Source organism: Nicrophorus vespilloides, unplaced genomic scaffold (genome assembly GCF_001412225.1).
Source record: "Nicrophorus vespilloides isolate i.1.1-1 unplaced genomic scaffold, Nicve_v1.0, whole genome shotgun sequence".
Lineage (NCBI taxonomy): Eukaryota > Metazoa > Arthropoda > Insecta > Coleoptera > Silphidae > Nicrophorus > Nicrophorus vespilloides.
The window spans coordinates 1757618-1775587 of record NW_017100088.1 but is presented as its reverse complement, the minus strand read 5'-3'; the positions used below and the strand labels follow the sequence as shown (position 1 = coordinate 1775587).

At 29.7% G+C, this 17970-nt stretch overlaps 4 protein-coding genes across 6 annotated transcripts; 2 read left to right on the top strand and 2 right to left on the bottom strand.

The window, feature by feature from the left end:
* The first annotated feature begins 4566 nt into the window (after positions 1 to 4566).
* On the top strand, positions 4567 to 6698 carry LOC108567413. Of its 3 annotated transcripts, none has more exons than XM_017927845.1 (6): positions 4567 to 4653; positions 4728 to 4862; positions 4934 to 5028; positions 5189 to 5305; positions 5362 to 5460; positions 5549 to 6698. In XM_017927845.1, the coding sequence occupies exons 3-6, from the start codon at positions 5004 to 5006 to the stop codon at positions 6283 to 6285; spliced, it is 978 nt and encodes a 325-aa protein (XP_017783334.1). In that variant the 5' UTR covers positions 4567 to 4653; positions 4728 to 4862; positions 4934 to 5003; the 3' UTR covers positions 6286 to 6698. The 3 variants fall into 3 exon arrangements, with proteins under 3 accessions (XP_017783334.1, XP_017783336.1, XP_017783335.1); XM_017927847.1 differs by having other exon boundaries at positions 4916 to 5028; XM_017927846.1 differs by having other exon boundaries at positions 4577 to 4653; positions 4718 to 4862.
* Positions 6699 to 7711: 1013 nt separating this feature from the next.
* LOC108567402 (UPF0562 protein C7orf55 homolog) lies at positions 7712 to 8828 on the bottom strand. Its single transcript, XM_017927833.1, has 2 exons — positions 8740 to 8828; positions 7712 to 8097 (listed from the first exon to the last, which is right to left on the bottom strand). Exon 2 carries the CDS (start codon positions 8090 to 8092, stop codon positions 7781 to 7783), a length of 312 nt encoding a protein of 103 aa, XP_017783322.1. The 5' UTR covers positions 8093 to 8097; positions 8740 to 8828; the 3' UTR covers positions 7712 to 7780.
* Positions 8124 to 8733, bottom strand: LOC108567401 (SRR1-like protein). Its single transcript, XM_017927832.1, has one exon. It carries the CDS (start codon positions 8698 to 8700, stop codon positions 8167 to 8169), a length of 534 nt encoding a protein of 177 aa, XP_017783321.1. The 5' UTR covers positions 8701 to 8733; the 3' UTR covers positions 8124 to 8166.
* Positions 8829 to 10563: 1735 nt separating the features above from the next.
* On the top strand, positions 10564 to 14883 carry LOC108567469 (short/branched chain specific acyl-CoA dehydrogenase, mitochondrial). The gene is made up of 6 exons (XM_017927959.1): positions 10564 to 10690; positions 10756 to 10885; positions 10953 to 11053; positions 13683 to 14060; positions 14118 to 14426; positions 14488 to 14883. Exons 1-6 carry the CDS (start codon positions 10658 to 10660, stop codon positions 14800 to 14802), a joined length of 1266 nt encoding a protein of 421 aa, XP_017783448.1. The 5' UTR covers positions 10564 to 10657; the 3' UTR covers positions 14803 to 14883.
* The last annotated feature ends 3087 nt before the right edge of the window (positions 14884 to 17970 follow it).

Genomic DNA, 17970 nt, shown 5'->3' with positions numbered 1-17970 from the left:
TAGTTTACGTAGAAAATCTGTTAAAATATTTTTAGTTAAAAGCGTCGGTAAATCATAAACAAACTCATATTTGTTTTACAAATAATTTGTTTATTAAGGTACATGAAAATTTGCATTTTTAAATTTTCTTAAAATATTGCTTGTTGAACTTATTGTTATTGTACCGAATTACTTCAGGTTATAAGCAAACTGTCTTTAAATATATGTAGTTGAAAGAGCCGGCAATTTATGAGCTCGGATTATGTTATTGCACCAAGCGCAAAACCTCACTTTCACTTCGCAAAAGCAAATATTTGAAACGTGACTTTTCCGCTTCCACCAACATTTTATTAAAATATTTCTTATAACAATTTTTTTTTAAAGTCGCTAATAAATGATTTAATATAATATATATATTTAATAAAATTAAATAAAAAATATTTCCTACAAAAGAAAATATTATTCTTGCTAACTAATAAAAACCATATTATTTGCATTAATTAACAATACAGTAAAACAACGATTATTCGTGTCTCCATTTACCGTGCTTCAGATTAGTTAGTGGTGGTTAGTGTTTACTTAGTTTATAATGTCGTTATTAACAGTAGTTTTTCAATTATCCCTGCTTTAACGTTCCCCAATTAACATGGATAATCGACGTTTTACTGTAATTATGATGAAACATAAGATCATATAAATTATGAATAGAAAGAGATCGAATGGGAGGCGTATGACGAGTGTAACCCAATTCAATTTTTGACGCCCGTTTTCTCACGGCATTGGTGGAGAAACGCTCCAATGGTAGCGCTCTACATGGATTCCTATTAATAAAATATTACTGGTCAAAAATCCTTTGATAAAATTAGTGCCAACGAAAGTTTCTAAATAAATAAATAATGCAAATATTATGAATATTTTCTTAATTTCAAGTTATAATAAAGGTTTATACAGTATTTTATCCTTTTTTTCTTACAATAATAGTTGTGATCTCACACTAAACAATAAGATAAGAGGTTCCGCCAATATTCCGGACTATTTGAAACCAGATTAATCGAGAAACAACAATGATATAAGACTATACAAAGAGGTAAAAAAAGACTGTACAAAGAGGTAAAAAACGGTCAAATAATTTTTTAGCCTCGGTCGTTAGCCCTTTGGCCAGCCTATTAGTATATATATTTTTATTGTATGTTAAAATTTATTTATGTATAAATTGTTCTTATGCATTGATGTTTGGCCAATATTATTATTATTTAATTTTTTAGAAATTGTTTTTTTTTTCTTTCACTATACTCACCACAATCAATGAGTTTTGTATGTTAAGTACGAAATATTTCAATTATTTATAATAATACAATTTGTTAATAAATGATGATAAATTCACAGAAATTTTATCAATATTTCAGAATTTATTTAAGCCACATTTTTCTTAATAATAATACAAAAGAAAAGTACATTCTATAAATAAATAATAATAAAAACTAAACAATTATAACAACTCTCAAAATAAATAAATTCTAACATAAAATTTAAAAAAATATATTATTAGGCTGGCCAAAGGGCTATCGACAAAGGTCTTTCCTACCCGGAAGCACAAATTTAATTATGGAATAATAACAATATTACAATAATAATATACAAATGAGTGTGTATCAATCGAGGGACATTAGGTATTGGAATAGGGATAATGTGGGATATTTAAATTTGAAGGATATTTGAGTTTCGAGGGGCACATAATTTAGAGAGGCATTTTTCTTATTTATCTTTAAAATAATAATAACTTTTCATACAATAACATAGAACCAAAAAGTTAACTACTGCAAATGGCTATTGATCATTGGTATTTCTGCTCGAATTACAATAAATATTACATCTTACTTTAATTTACTTCATAAACTTGAAATTAAATATTATTCAAGAACAATAATAATACAAAAACAATCTAAAATAATATTTGCAAATAGATTTTTTTCTTAAATTTTAAAATAATTATAAATAAAATTTGTTGATAAATTAGTATTATAAAAGATAATTCTACGCGAATCATCATATTATTGGATTTTACATTTTTTTTTGTTAATCGCTTATTCGAATAAGATAAGCCGTTCGGCCAATATTCCGGACTATTTGAAACCAGATTAATCGAGAAACAATAATGATATATAAAAAAGACTATACAAAGGGGTAAAAAAAACGATCATGTATGTATAAAAAAATAATTTTGAGTACTATTTTTTTTAGAATTTGTTTTTTTCTCTCACTATACTCACCACAATCAATGAGTTTTTTATGTAAAGTACGAAATATTTCAATTATTTATAATAATACAATTTGTTAATAAATGATGATAAATTCACAAAAATATTAAGCCACATTTCTCTAATTTATCTTTAAAATAATAATAACTTTTCATACAATAACATAGAACCAAAAAGTTAACTACTGCAAATGGCTATTGATCGTTGATATTTCTGCTCGAATTACAATTAATATTACATCTTACTTTAATTTACTTCATAAACTTGAAATTAAATATTATTCAAGAACAATAATAATACAAAAATAATCTAAAATAATATTTGCAATTATTTTTTTTTCTTAAATTTAAAATAATTTCAATAATTAAAAATAAAATTTGTTGATAAATTAGTATTATAAAAGATAATTCTACGCGAATCATCATATTATTGGATTTTACATTTTTTTTTTCGTTATTCGCTTATACGAATGAATCACGTTTATTAAATATTTACGTGAAATATCTTAAACAATTGACGAATTATCAACAAGAGAAGAATCGTATTTTTCAATAATCGTTTAAAGATTACAGTGTTTCTTAAACCATGACAAACTGTTTTGTAAGCAAAATTTTGAGAATTTGAGAGGGGCGCATGCCCAGGTATTGTGTATAAAAGGTGGTAACTTTTAGCTTCTGCAGATTATATCGACAGATCTTCCGACGAAGACAGACGTGTTTACTTCTTTTTCATAACATTTGTTATCATCTGTGAAAATGTGCAAAGGGTGCAGGAAATTTTCTATCACCAGAGAAGAGATTCTTAATGCTGAATTAGATTTGTTTGGTGAGTGTTTTTACCTTTAATACATATTTTTTAGAATTAGAATTTTCTCTGTAGTATTAAAAACTATGTATAAAATATGCATATATAAAAGAGATAAGATTGATTACAAACGTCAAGCAATTTTTTTTTAATTTATAGTATTAAATTTTAAATAATAATGTCTTAAATAATTGAATTATATCTTTCAATGAATGAACAAAATTTTTGATATAACAACATACAAAGGTCTGTTAACCACATTATATTTTTGCCCTAAATAAATAATTTTATTTAATATATATAAATTTTAAATAATTTTCTTTTGCTCATTAAACTATTATTGATTTAATAATAATATTAATTGGCAATTGACAGTATGAAAGACAATAAAAATTCAATTTCAAACTTAATTATTTAATTTTCAATAATTTATCAAAACTAATAGAATCAATTTGGAAAACATTATTTAAAAAAAAAATGGATAAAACTGAATTCAACTTAAAATTGTTTTTTACCCAAAAAAGTACAATCTATTTGTATAAAGTTGCATTAAAAATAATCAATAATTACTTTAATATTGGTTTACTTCTTGTTGCCAACATAGTACTAAGAAAATAGTTAAATTGGTATCATTGCCACTAAACCTAGAAAAGAGGGCGCTGCAAATCCTGCACTACATTCCAGTGACCTCGCGTATTTTAACTAGTTTTTTTTTTTTACAAAAATGGCTGTCTCAAGTAAGTTTTTGACTAAATTTGATAATTACTGCAATAACAATGAGAATCACTGCTTTATATGTGAGAAATAAAATCAAAATGAATATGATTTAAGAAGGCTATGATTGTATTAATGTATAAAGTGCATGTTCTTTGAGAATGGTTTCTATCTATTTCTTAACTATTAACATTTTGCAGTCATGAAACGTTGAATTGAGATATTGATGATATTATGCAATTTTAGATTTGTTCATTATAATGTAATCTTTATTTATTTAAAATCGTCGCACTGGTTGAATATCTAAAGAAAATCTATTGAGCCACCCATTCCAATAAATATCGTTGTAGATTTTGCTTAACTATAGACAGATTTGAAAGTTAAGCAAAATCTACAACGATTACTCTATATAATATCTTTTTATAACGTAATTTTTATATGATCGATTTCGAGTTACTTTGTTAATAATTAATAGATTTTGAAAGATCGAAGTAGGCTGTGACATTAAAAAAAAAAACAAACATTAACCTGTTAATTAGTGTTCGTAAGTCACATTTGTTGCTTGAATATTGTAAATCCAATTAGGTGAGTGATTCGTATTGATCCAATCTCGTCCAAGCTTAAATCTAAGCAAAATGATTCTGTCATTTTCAATTAATAACAAACTGTTGTTATCAAGAGACAAGCAATGTTGATAAGCATTTAACGTTTGGAAAAGAAGTTATTTTTTTTTGTTTTTTTTTCTGACACCTAAACTCCAAAAAGACGCTTCGAATTCGAGGTATCTCCGGAGCAGAAAAAAAGGAGCTCAGATCGCGACACATTTCCAAGCTGTACCATGCGTTTGGTTACGTTCCTCTTTTGAACAATTTCAACTGTTCGTAAATGTGTCGCTGAGGTATAAATAATTGTTGCGCGTTCATCGTCCATTCCAATTTCCGTTTCCGTCAATAAATACTTAGATTTTTACAGATTACGAATCGGACTACAGCGATTTTGATGATGATGATGATACCGAGGATGACTCCGATATAGAAAATAGTTCTGAAGAATCCGACGGAGCCATCTCACCACCGCCGCCAACCCCATTGACATCCGACCCCTGCGGTAACTTTTATATATAATTATTGTTTCTTTAAAGACTTTAGTTGTACTGTCAGCATCTATTTGCACTTTAGACACTACATCAGGGATTCACAACTCTATACCAATACACCATTCAACCAATTCGTATCACGGTAGTTTAAAATGTATTTTAGAAGAGCACCAAAAGGTTGGGTTCTTAGGAATTTTCAATAAGGCTGTAGCAATGAAATCAACAATTTTAGGCTGCAAATATACAAGAAATTATATATTCTTGTATATTTGCAGAAAATTGTTGATTTCATTGCTAATACACGTATGTTAAGATGTAAAAGCAATGTTGTTTCTAGATTTCGTATTCCAACGACATCTTTATACCGAGACAGATAGGTTGAATTCTTTGTTCGAACCATTCGGTACCGATTTTGTCATGCATCCACAATATTTCCCGCCCAGCATGCTCGAATGTAAGTACCTTTTGTTATGTTTTTGGGACGTTTCTGATTAAAATGTATGTCTTTAGCGGAGAACATCAGTTTTGATCAAGGCCGTCCTGTCTATGCACCTGGGGTGAACGAGCCTGAAATCCCTGCAGTGTTGAATGGAATTGACTTTAAGGAAGGTACGTAATCAACTTAAGTTAATAATCTGAAGCATCCATATAGCAAATAGAATAGGAATAAAGTGTAATTAATGTTTTCTATTTGCAGATATTGAAGAAAATTCAAACATTGTAAAGAAAAAAGAAACAGGTGAGATACAACAACAGACTAACGATATGAAGATGTGTATATCCTTCGACAAATGCGTAACGAAAAACCTATGCAAGATCTCGTATAAATACACGATGCCCGTGGTTGATAATGGAAAAAAGGATCTTCCTCTTCCCTTTAATCCGGGAAGCTACCACTGCATCAAGCAGCTTCATAATATCGCTTTAAACGAGCTGGATCAAAGACATAGAGGTACTTTTCCAATTAAAGACTCTATAACGGACTTTGACAAATTTACTCATCTAAAGTATGCGTCCTTGGAAATGCTACACCTGCATCCACTGTACATTTTGCGTGAACGTCAACGTCGAAAATACATTTCCTTGCACAATTTTGATAGCTCCATCTTAAGGTTCTACCCAAGACTGACAGCTCCGAAATTGTGTTTTAATAGTATTTTTATGCTATCAAAAGTCGTCACATGGTTTGTTTGCAATTCTTATACTAAAGTCATAAATTTGATTGATGGTACAACAGTTCCCATATATGCAAATCGCAAAGATGCTATGAATTTGTACTACCCCAGGAATGATTCTCAAAATATGCCTTTATACAACATCCATGGTCAGATCATAAAAACGAACGTCCGCTATGTCGAGGTGGTATGTAGTAAAAACTTCTTTATCGAATTGAAAAGAAGTATAACGATTCAAAAGATACCTCGGCTAAATTGACTCCATGAAATATTTTTAAGTAATCCAAAACAATTTTTTAACTCGTTCTGTCACATATTTTAACGTGTTTCTTCATGTTTATTATTTTTTTTTTAATTTACTAAATTTTTTATATTTAGCAAATCTCAATACTAAGCTTTATAACTAGTTTGCATTTACCTGAAAACCTTAGATGACATCAAAAAGAGCTTCACCACATTTGCAATTAATAATATGTTTTTCATGTTTATTATCGCTATATTTTCATATAATTATATCGAAATAGTTTTATATTTTGACTACATTTTCAATTAACTAATAACGTATATCTTCCACGTTAATATTTTTAACAAAATAATCAAAAAAAATCAGATTTCTAATTAGCTATCATCTGGACATCTTAAAACATCTGTACCAAGTTTTCAATTTGATATTTATGTGATTATATTTATAGTATCAAAATTGAATACTTAGTTTTAAAGTAATTTAGTTTTCAGACATACGTATAAGCTATTGATTTTTACTTATTATTATGTATATTAATATTTTATTCATTTTTTTTTCTAGATTTTGAAATGTTTGTTACTTCTGGATTTGGGAAGTAAGTAAAAGAGTTTATGTTTTTTTTTTATATATCATCACTATATGTATTAAACGCTTAATGTATTAGAAATAAATATATTTTAACATTTTACATAGATTTTTATCTTAATATTTATCTTATTATCTATAAGAGAAATATAAAACGATAAAAATAAATACTAACATTTAGTCCTCAAATTTAGTTTCGTCATGCTATAACATACATCTGTTTCTATCCACAGTGACACAAACAACGCCAGGTTCCTCAACATTCGCTCCAATGGAATGGATGGTTTCTACCATACATATTATTTATAGAAAATTATGTATTTAATTAAAAGCTGCACACTATGAATTAACAAGTCTATTAGAGTTAATAGGATAATTATCGAGTCCTTATAAATTTGGCCCAAAATAGTTACAAACAGTTCTAAGGAAATTTATTAAGACAATGAATTTCCAAGATGTTTGAACCAAAATATAAAAACCTGTGCATATCTATTTTAAGTATTTATCTGAATCTTTATATTTTCATATTCATATTATTGTTTTCTAACTTGTATAGTATCTTATTTAGTTGCTACTTAATTAAGTTTACAGATTACTTTTTAAGTACATAGGGCTTTATATTTAGTGACTTCTTTTAATGCGATATAATTTATTACAATCAGTATTTTTTGTGTGCAGCTTTAATACTTTCATTACTTTACAGGGCGGCATGCCTGGAGGATTTAAATAAATAATTACTCTAAATCTATCTGTGTTATTGTATTAAATCTATATTTCCATAATATAAATTTAGAATCTTTCATATTTGAAACATCAGAACTTTAACTGAGAGTTGATAGACAATAAAACAGATTTGTTTAATTGATATCTAAACATTTTATTTATATTAATTTACATTCGGCAACTACAATCAATCTGCAATAACTCATTTGGGATCATGGGGAAGCTTGAATCCAACCATCTTGGCCGTTTCCGCAATGGTTCTCTCGCCTTTCCCATGAAACTCTTCGCTGATTTCCTTCTGCAATCTGCTGCTTCGCAAATAACAAAGATACGTGTTTGCCAAAAACTGCATCTCTTCTCTAGCCTTGCAGATCTGCTCTTGGGTAGTTTGATTCCTCCTGTATTGTCCCATAATATAACGAAACAGAGGATTATCCCCGAGGCTTCCGGTGCTAGCCCTACGAAGTTCGGATATGATGCTCCTGAGCATCTGGGTGTTGGGATTCATAGCCATGTTATCTAAGTATAAATGAAAATTCAATGAGTTAAATATTTTAAAAGAAAAACTTGTTTATTTATTATAAAATACTATAATTCTTGCATTTTCTTAACGATATATTCAACGTCCGATATGTACTTGGGCTCCTCCTTGTCACTCCAAAACTCTGAAGACACCAACTGCAGTTTGTCTATTGGAAAGATGTGCAAACTTGTATCGTTGAACATATCATAATACTTGAAGGAATTTATAATAGCTAACTCCACCATGTAAGGTGATATTTTCATAACATAATTTGCACTCTCCATTAACACTCTTTTCATATGTGTCTCCAGGATCTTGTTAAAGCTGTTTGCGACAATTATGCAATTGTTCAGTGATAATCCCCAATTGGCCCAAAGCAGATTATTGCTCAATTGTTTAGGACAGTGAGGGAGGTAAAAAAAGGTGGTCTTTGCATCTGTACTATACTTCCCTTCATTGTTCTCATCGATATTACTAAATTTAAATTCCTCAAGCAATGATGTCTCATTCTCCGTGAATGCAGGATCATATGCATGTACTGGACAATTAAATAACTCTTGCAAACATAACAACAATGCAAATTGGTACCTAGAGATCATGCACTCGCTGAACTTGCCCAAACCCAAGCAGATAATCACCTCAACTTTTGGTTTTCTCAGGATATCCAAGCCTTCTCTCAACGATGCGACAATCGACAAATAAAAATTTGAATCTAGAAGTTCTGCTTTAGCTTCTTTGATCCTCCTAAAAATGCATTAAATGATATAACCAACAAATATGATGGATTTGATTGCTTTACCTGACTGCTGTCTCCTTATCGAAATCCTGGTCCGCTAATAGTAAATTGTTTATTGGCTTATTTATAACTCTTCTAGATTTCTTCTTATATTTAACCAAAGTAAATTCTTGGTTATGGTTTTTGTCATTATTATTATCAGACATTTTGTTACAATATATACTATCAGTTATACAAGAAGCATGAATAGTTTTTACCCAAAAAAATTGGAAAACTTAAGATTTTGTATGTCTCGAGAATTATTGTCAAGTTTTAATGATATTTTAATGATTTCAGTAAAAAGTGAGTTAAGCAAGAATTATTATAGTTATAGGCAACCAACAATACAATTTGATTTTAGAATTAAACTAGAAGAATTAATTTTTCGACAATTTAAACAATATTAATCTTTTTATAAGAAATTTATATTAATTATTATTGATATAAATCTCTTTGGCCCCAACACTTGTAAATCATATTTCATAATGAACATGATGTAATACAAGTTATCTATATTTCTAAACCATCTCTCGGTTTTCACAATTATCTTGTAGTTCTGGTAAATAGCCGTTAGGATAATCACATATTTGAAATTTAACTTTTCTTCTATTTTTTAGGTTTTCCTATATTTCTGCTTAAATTATTAGCTTAAAGCACTAACTAATAAATTTGTAACCTTTATTATACTCCAATTTATATAAATTCATTAGGTCCGGAGAATATTTTCAAGAATTGCACCGACAAAACCGATGACCAAATGAAAATTGAAAAAAAAAATCTTCATAGAAAATTATTTATTGCAAATTGTTCACATGTTAAATATGCAATATTTGATGATAATTACACAACTCGAAATTTATTAAGTGTTTGAGAGGAGTAAACAAATACTTCGATGACAGGTATTTTGTTGTTAACTTTGCAAGTAGGAATTTCTTCCATTAAGAATATAATTTCTTATGAGAAGTAGGAAGCAGTAAACAAATCTAAATCGACTAGAAATAATTGAAAGATCTATTCAATATCATCTACAAAGAATAAAACAAAATTATTTTATAGGGCAATAAAAGTTTAAATTTTCAAAAGAAATATGAAATAAATGTAAGTTTTATAGATGAAAACGTAAAAGTCCATGCAATTTGTATTGTTGTGCTCGGAATTGCCAGAAAAGCGTAGAATTGGATTACAAACATGCGAAGTGTAAAATTTGAAAATAAATTATATAAACAGACGCTCTTTGTGATATGGAATTTATTGCGTTTTCAGCCTCCGTTCGCTTATGTAATCAGATATAGTCGAGGCACGGATGATTTGGATGTAGGCAAGGTCACAAAACAGAATACTAACTGGACTTTTCAAAATATTAGAATATTATTGTCTCAGCTTGAATGTAAATAACAATTTGTTAGCTGAGGTGTGAAGAAATGAGAAAAAAATGGTTTTTGGTTTTAGATTATTGTAATTAATTGCTAATTTTTAAATTGAAGATTTGTTTGGATAATGTTAAGAGATGGTTCACGGTTATTTCTCCTTCTTCTGGATGAGGAGTGGAAGTAGGGATACGTAATAAATTACAAGGTGTAGTAACTAGCATTAAAAATGATGGAAAATATTTCCATCTCCGTCTACGACGTTTTATCTAGATAAGTCTATTGCACTCAAACCCGTTTGGTGCGACTAGCGTGTCCACTTGATAAGCTGTTAATACCATACATCTTTCATTCCAAGTCCACAACTCGCACGAACAGCGTCTGCTGCTAAATCCACTAAGAAACACCTTCAAAATGCAGAGCCTTAAGCATTTGTTGAAACCTCAAGTGAGAAACACCAAATTTCAATAAAAAGGGATAAAAATAATTAAAAAAAAAAAATTGTTCTTCAGAACGTCTCGACTGTCACCAAGACATGGACACGCTCCTTCCTCACCACCTCGAAGCTGCAGTGCGAGGCTACAACCACACCTCCACCACTCACCCAGCTCACCGAAGATGAGATGATGATGAAGGAAACTGGTAAAATCTTATTTATTTTTAAATTATTACCAGAGGGTCGTTAAACAAGAATAATGTATGTTTCCAGTTGCCAGGTTGGCCAAGGAGCAGATCGGCCCCGTCGTGCGAGAGATGGAAGCCGAGCACAAGATCAAACCAGAAATTGTCGATATGCTCTTCGAAAACGGGGTAAGAACGCGCCAACATATTGTCGCTTAAGTTATGTAAGTCCTTGGCTCGGAGAGCGAGAAAAGAGTTTCACACTACACGTGTACAGAACTATTTTGGAACGAAAGTAAATACGCATTTATCAGAAGATAAGGCAATGTGTTTTCGCGTATTATTATATTTTTTTGTGTGTAAACGTGCGAAGAACTCGATGATGTTGGAATCAAAATTATGTTTTATTAATCACTTGTTAGTAAAATCTAATTAACATTAAAGTCTGCTTGTGCATGCCATATTTACTGTATATCGTTATGTAAACTATCTCGTGTGGGCAACTCAAACGAATTGAAAGAACCTTGGGAACATATCAGTTGGGAATAAATATGGGTTTAATGCAATATTAAGTAAAAACAATTTGTAAATTTATGGATCTTCTGGTAGACCTACTAAGAAGTATCTTGTTATATCATCATTTATCAATTTATTAAATTTAGCAAATATTGTTTAGAGAAAGTTTTTATTAGTGCTTTCACTGTTCGGTTGACGCCTAAATTACCGTAGAAATACACATTAATTAAAATAATTAATTCGTAACGATAATTGAATGGAAAATTAGAACAATTAATTCGAGTAATTGAAGTATAAAAATAAATGAAATGTTGCACACACTATACTTGACTTGAAATGCAAAAAACTAGCAGATGTACGAAGTTGCAAGTACAAAATTAATTTTAAATCAATTATGAGAAGTTATGCATATAAAAGCTACTTTTTTCTCAATCTATTTAAAGTAAATTTTAATTAGCAAAGAAAACTATTACAGATTATTCAAAAAACCTGTTTAATAGTTTTGCGATATCTAAATGTTAATATATTCAATGTTTACATTTGATTTATTTTATTTAAGTCGAAAAGATAAAAAAAACAGTTAGATAACAAGAGAAAATTAATATTTTATCAGTAAAAGATAAATTACCTTACATAAGGTATGGCTATTTTTAGTTAAAGTAAAAAAAGCCTTATAAATGAACTAGTAATTTCGTATTCTTTCGATCATTTTAGATTCCAACTTTTATTTTGTTTCGTTTTAATGAAGTAAAACTGGAATAAATCATGAAAACATTATAAACTTAACCGAATTTAATGAAATAATGAAATTAAATTGTTCATTAAATTAAATTGAAAAAAAATGTTTTTCTTTTTTGTAAAGAATCATTGTGTTTAAATAGAAAATAACATGATCACATAGCATTTAAATGTATGTATTTATTGAAATAAAAAAAATATCGAATATTAAAAGAAATCTCTAACAAATGTTCTCACTTTCACAAAAATGACATTTGCCTATTTGTCAAAAAGTGTAAATCATCTATCCAAGAAGTATACTTGAACCATATTGCTTAACTTTCGTAAACGTTCACTGCATAGCATGTGTTATAATTATAATTAAATACTACATAAATGTTAGTTACAGTTAGTTTTTAAAAGATAAAACAATATTTTACAACAAAAAAGCACAGTCATTCATAAACAATAAATTAAATTGAATCGTCGTGACTTTATACAATAAACTAGTTTCAAACTGGATACAAAGTCAAGTAAAACTAAATAATGATAAGTTGAAAAAGTTTAGCAATACTTCAAAACTGGATAAGATCCGTCCTTACTTAATCTCAAACAGTCGAGGAAATTCAAACAACCTACATTTGATAGTAAAATATTAATATGTTTATAAAAATATTCATTTTTCTTTGTATAATGTCATAAACTGTTCACAATTTTATAATTGAAATATCGTAGATTTGAGCCATGTTAAGAAGTATTTTAACTGTTTACAGATTTGAAAAATTTGCGTAATTTATCTGAAGTCAGTAAATAAGATAAAATTGAAATAGGAAAACAAACTAGTTTTGAATTTGGTAATTAATTATAGCGTAATGCAGTTTATTAATACGTTTTGGAAACGCGTGTTTGATTAATATCTAGATTCACTTATGTTTATAGAATAATTGGGACGATGTGAACTGTTGTGAACCGCTTCTGTGTATTTTAGAAGAGATCAATTTCGACTTTGAACTCTCTTGTGATCCACTTAATAAATGCTCGTAGAAATCGAGTTCAATTGCTTCCGTATAGTTAAGAGGCTTGTTTTCATCATTAAACGTTAAGATTTTTGTAACCTAACAACTAAAATGCTAAAAATTAGTATTAATTATTTTATTTTTTAAATCATGATTTGATTCAATCAATTATTCAATTGTTGAATGTGCGAAAGTCGCGAGTTTAATTTACTGAGAGATACGAAATGGAATCTAAATAAAGATTAATTGAATACACACAATTCATGCGAGGATAACAGCCTTGACTTATCCAATTCGACCGCTGGATTTAGGATCTTCGCTTCGTTCTCTCTCTTTATTATGTGTGTATGAACTTGAAATTGGGATTAGTTGTTTGTTGTTGGAATCGATTACGAAAAACTGACGTGATTGGTTCGTTATCTTGGAGCGGTCATGATTTTGCATCTTTTGTTACGTCCCAACTGGATGATGAATGTGCTAAAATCTTGTTGACCCGAGATAAGGCGAAACCAAAGATGTTTCACAAACTCGTTCTTATCGTATCCTCTCTCTGTTATCTCTCCCCATAGTTGATGGGCGTTGAAGTTCCAATTGAATATGGTGGATCTGGATGCAGCTTCATGACCACCATCCAGGTGGTGGAGGAGTTGTCCAAGGTTGATCCGGCTGTGGCTATCTTAGTCGATCTGCAGAACACGCTCATCAACAATGTCATCATTAAGTTGGGAACCAAGGAGCAGAAGGAAAAGTACCTGACGCGGCTGTCCAAAGACACCGTCAGCAGCTTCGCCTTGACCGAACCCAGCTCCGGTACCGATGCCTTCTCCTTGAAGACCACCGCCAAGAAGGACGGTGACCACTACATCCTTAACGGATCCAAAATGTGGATCTCCAACTCAGACATCGCCGGAGTCTTCCTAGTCATGGCTAACGCCAATCCATCAGCCGTAAGCAGACTAAGTTTGTTGATTGTGCTTCCCTCACTTTGCTTGTTTCTTTCGTAGGGATACAAGGGCATCACCTGTTTCATCGTCGAAAGGGACAGCCCCGGATTCACCGTCAACAAGCCAGAGAACAAGCTCGGTATCTGCGCTTCAGGTACCTGCATGTTGACCTTCGAGAACGTCCGCGTCCACGAATCCCAGATTTTGGGTGAATTCGGACACGGTTACAAGTACGCAGCTGGCTTCTTGAACGAGGGTAGGATCGGTATCGCCGCCCAGATGATAGGTTGCGCTCAGGGATGCTTCGACGCCACCATCCCATACACCTTGGAGAGGCAACAGTTCGGCAAACCCATCTTCAGCTTCCAGGTAAAGCTTAAACAAAACCACTGCAATCTGTCACAACTAATTAACTTTTTTCTGATTTCAGTCGATGCAACATCAAATCGCCATCGTGCAAACCCAGATCGAGGCTGCCCGTCTCCTGACCTACAACGCTGCTCGTCTTGTTGAGCAAGGCAAGCCATTCGCCAAGGAAGCTGCCATGGCCAAATACTTCGCCGCAGAAGTCGCCCAGATGGCCACCATCAAGTGCATCGACTGGATGGGCGGTGTAGGCTTCACCAAAGATTTCCCACAGGAGAAGTTCTTCCGCGACGCCAAGATCGGAAGCATCTACGAAGGCACCTACAACATCCAACTCACCACCATCGCCAAACACATCGAGAAAGAATACAAAAACTAAGATTTCCTTCGCCTCTTACTACCAAATTCATTCATTTTTATACATTTCCAACTCAAATAAATTTTATATTTAAATATTAAATATCGACATTCATTTCAACCCAACATTCCTGAAATATCTTTCAAACTATTAAACGATTACAAATGTGTTAATATAGTTGAATATATAAATTTATAACATTTTTACCAAATTAATTATTAATTTTGATTACATATAAATACTACATGTATATACAGTAAGACCTCGATTAACGATGATTCGATATAACGTTAATGTTAATTCGTTTAACGCTGTGTCATTTTGCACTTGCATCCCTAAAGCGATAAACTAGGTCTAACTGTATATAATATAGTTGTATCATAGTATTTATTTATACGTTGTTATTGGATTTATGCAATTTGTTCAAACAACATACTAATTCGTGATTAAATATGTAATAATCCTTCTTTTTTTGTGGAGGAAACCCTACATAGGAAACAAGGGGTGAGTCGTGGTACTAAAGCCTCTCTTCTTTTTCGTCAGCATGCAGGACCTGTAATGTAATAATTCTAGACTTATATATGTAAAGTCTAGTATTTTTACATTATTAATTTAATAAAAATTAATATTCTATAAATATTGAAACATTTATTTCACTTTATATATTTTTCCATTATTTATGTTTATTGACATTTTCTTAATAAACAATTAATAAAATTATGTTTTGTAATATAAATTTCAATTTTTATTTGACATACGTTACTTAAATTCTAAACTAAGAGTTGACCAAAAGAGAATAAAAGGGCTCAGTTTTACTCTCCTTTTTTATTACTTTATTTATTTCTTCTTATTTGTGAACTGGAAAGGAAGTATGCAAGAAGAGTCGAATAAACGAGTTGTGGGATGGGCATTAAATTACCATCGGACCATGTAAGGACAAAGAATAGAACCGAATTGTTACCTGACCGAACCCGAAATTAAGATTCGTCTTGGGTGCACAGACAGAACACATAAAATCAACTAAATATTAAGCCACGTGACGCTCAGTTTTAGAATAAACAATAAATTTAGTTTTATATAATTTTAAATTTTTATCGATTAAAATATTTGATTAATACTACAATAAAATTAATATAAAAAAGCAGTATTTGTATCATTTCACTCTTCGAAGAATTAATCAAGAAGTGAAATGATGCGCGAACTTGGTTTCAAGACCAGTTTCAGCCTCAGAACTCACCGACAAGTCATGTCTCCCACGTAAAACTAATAAAAAGCAGCAATAAATCCTTTATGCTTAGTTTAATCTCTACGTGCTAAGACTGTATTAGTACTAGAGCTTTATCATAAACAGCGTTAACTGATGATAAAAACTACGATTGAGGAAGCTAAAAATGTAATCTTATTTCAAAAGAAAACAACATTTGAATATTTAGAAATTAATTAAATAATGTATGTTCATATTATTATAAAGTTCATATACTTATAAAGTAATCAAATATTGTTTAACTTTTATTGCCTATGAACATCAAATTTATATAAGGAAGTTCAATTGGTTGCCGACCTTTAAAGAATATTAAATTAGAATTATAACATTTTACATTTTCTTATAATATTTTCAATTATTGTGGAACCTCCCTTCATATAAAAGTTTATATAACAATAACATATAAATACATACAAAAATTATATTACGTTAGGTTCAATATTTCATCTTGTTACATGCAGTTTTTAATAATTGTTTACAGATAATATTTTCATGTTTAATTGGTTGCCAATCTACTTATTTAAACGTTGATAGTAGCATTTCCAGGCCAAGTATATTGATTGCAATATTTGTCATGGCAAATATTTATAAAATGATTTTAGTTCTGAGAAACACACATATCTTAACTATAATTATAATCTACATTTCTATTAATTTCTCATAAGAATTTACATTGCATTCTATGTATTAAAAAAATGTTTAATAACATTAATAAACAATAAGATTTTAAATATTAAATTTACTATATTTCTGTAGTTTTTTCTTTATAAATAAATATTACATGTTCATATGCGTTTATATTGAGTAATTGTATTAATTTCATGATGCTTTGAAAGCAGCTGTTTGTAGATGCACTTAATTCAATCAAAAGTTGCATTGAATTTTCTTTATGGTCTAGAACAAAATTTAATGTCTGCTATTAAGAGCATACACAAAGTCATAAATTTATCATATCAGAATTAACATTAAACTCGATTGGACACTATGAACATTAAGAGTAAGATATTTGTGAAATAGAAATTAATTTGTTACACAATTTTATAGATTTATTCCAATAAACAAAGAATTATTTGTTTTTTATATTCTAATATTTACATATTTTACAATATTATATAAATTAACAGAAAAATAAAATGAAAGAAAGTTGTAAATATAACAAAAATATAGTTTTTCACAGCATACAAAAGGATGTGTATGATATTATGTGTTGGATATTATTTGGAAGTGTGAGAAACGAGGAGATGTTTTTGTCAGAAAATAATAATTAAAAGTGAAACTTCCTAATATATTCAGATATTTCTACTTGCTTGAATAACAACAAGATTTCTATAAGTTACATTCGAATTATTTAGAGTAATGTACAACTAATTAGAGACGAATTAGAGAAGATTGTGTTACTAAATGATAATTTCAGTGAGTTTCGGTCATGCTCCGATTTGTCCCTACTAAGATCATTTGTGTTGTTTATGGTTTATCTTTGCAGCGAGAGCAGCAGATTGGTGCAAATAGGTCAAGAATATATAAACAATTTTCTTTTCAATCCTACTCATTCAAATACCACACGAAATTAAACAAGTTCATATTTTTTCTACTCAAGATAATTTATTTGAAAAGATAATATTGTATTTTAACATGTATTGAACGTATCATTAATTTAGACCAGCGTTTCTCAATATATAAGTTGAATTTAATATTTTATACGTCACAAAATGACAGCTGTCACCATGTCAAAAGGAGGAAAAACTATTAGCAATTGGGTTGCAGTACAACTACAAACAATTAAGATGGGTCCTATAATAAAAAAAAGTAGAGAAACGCTAATTTAAATCAATTATTTGAAAATTTCAACAACAAACAAAATTATATTTATTTTATAAAATAATCAAAGTTTCATGTACTTTGTTTATTTGTGTAACAGTTGTTTT

Bases quoted from the DNA above. Each gene is read 5' to 3' on its own strand.
- LOC108567413 (XM_017927845.1), top strand. From the start codon at position 5,004: ATGTATTTTAGAAGAGCACCAAAAG. The intron at 5,029-5,188 runs GTTGGGTTCTTA...TGTTGTTTCTAG, and splicing joins TTTTAGAAGAGCACCAAAAG to ATTTCGTATTCCAACGACAT. The intron at 5,461-5,548 runs GTACGTAATCAA...TTCTATTTGCAG, and splicing joins TGGAATTGACTTTAAGGAAG to ATATTGAAGAAAATTCAAAC.
- LOC108567402 (XM_017927833.1), bottom strand. From the start codon at position 8,092: ATGGCTATGAATCCCAACACCCAGATGCTCAGGAGCATCATATCCGAA.
- LOC108567401 (XM_017927832.1), bottom strand. From the start codon at position 8,700: ATGATCTCTAGGTACCAATTTGCATTGTTGTTATGTTTGCAAGAGTTA.
- LOC108567469 (XM_017927959.1), top strand. From the start codon at position 10,658: ATGCAGAGCCTTAAGCATTTGTTGAAACCTCAA. The intron at 10,886-10,952 runs GTAAAATCTTAT...GTATGTTTCCAG, and splicing joins GATGATGATGAAGGAAACTG to TTGCCAGGTTGGCCAAGGAG. The intron at 14,427-14,487 runs GTAAAGCTTAAA...TTCTGATTTCAG, and splicing joins AACCCATCTTCAGCTTCCAG to TCGATGCAACATCAAATCGC.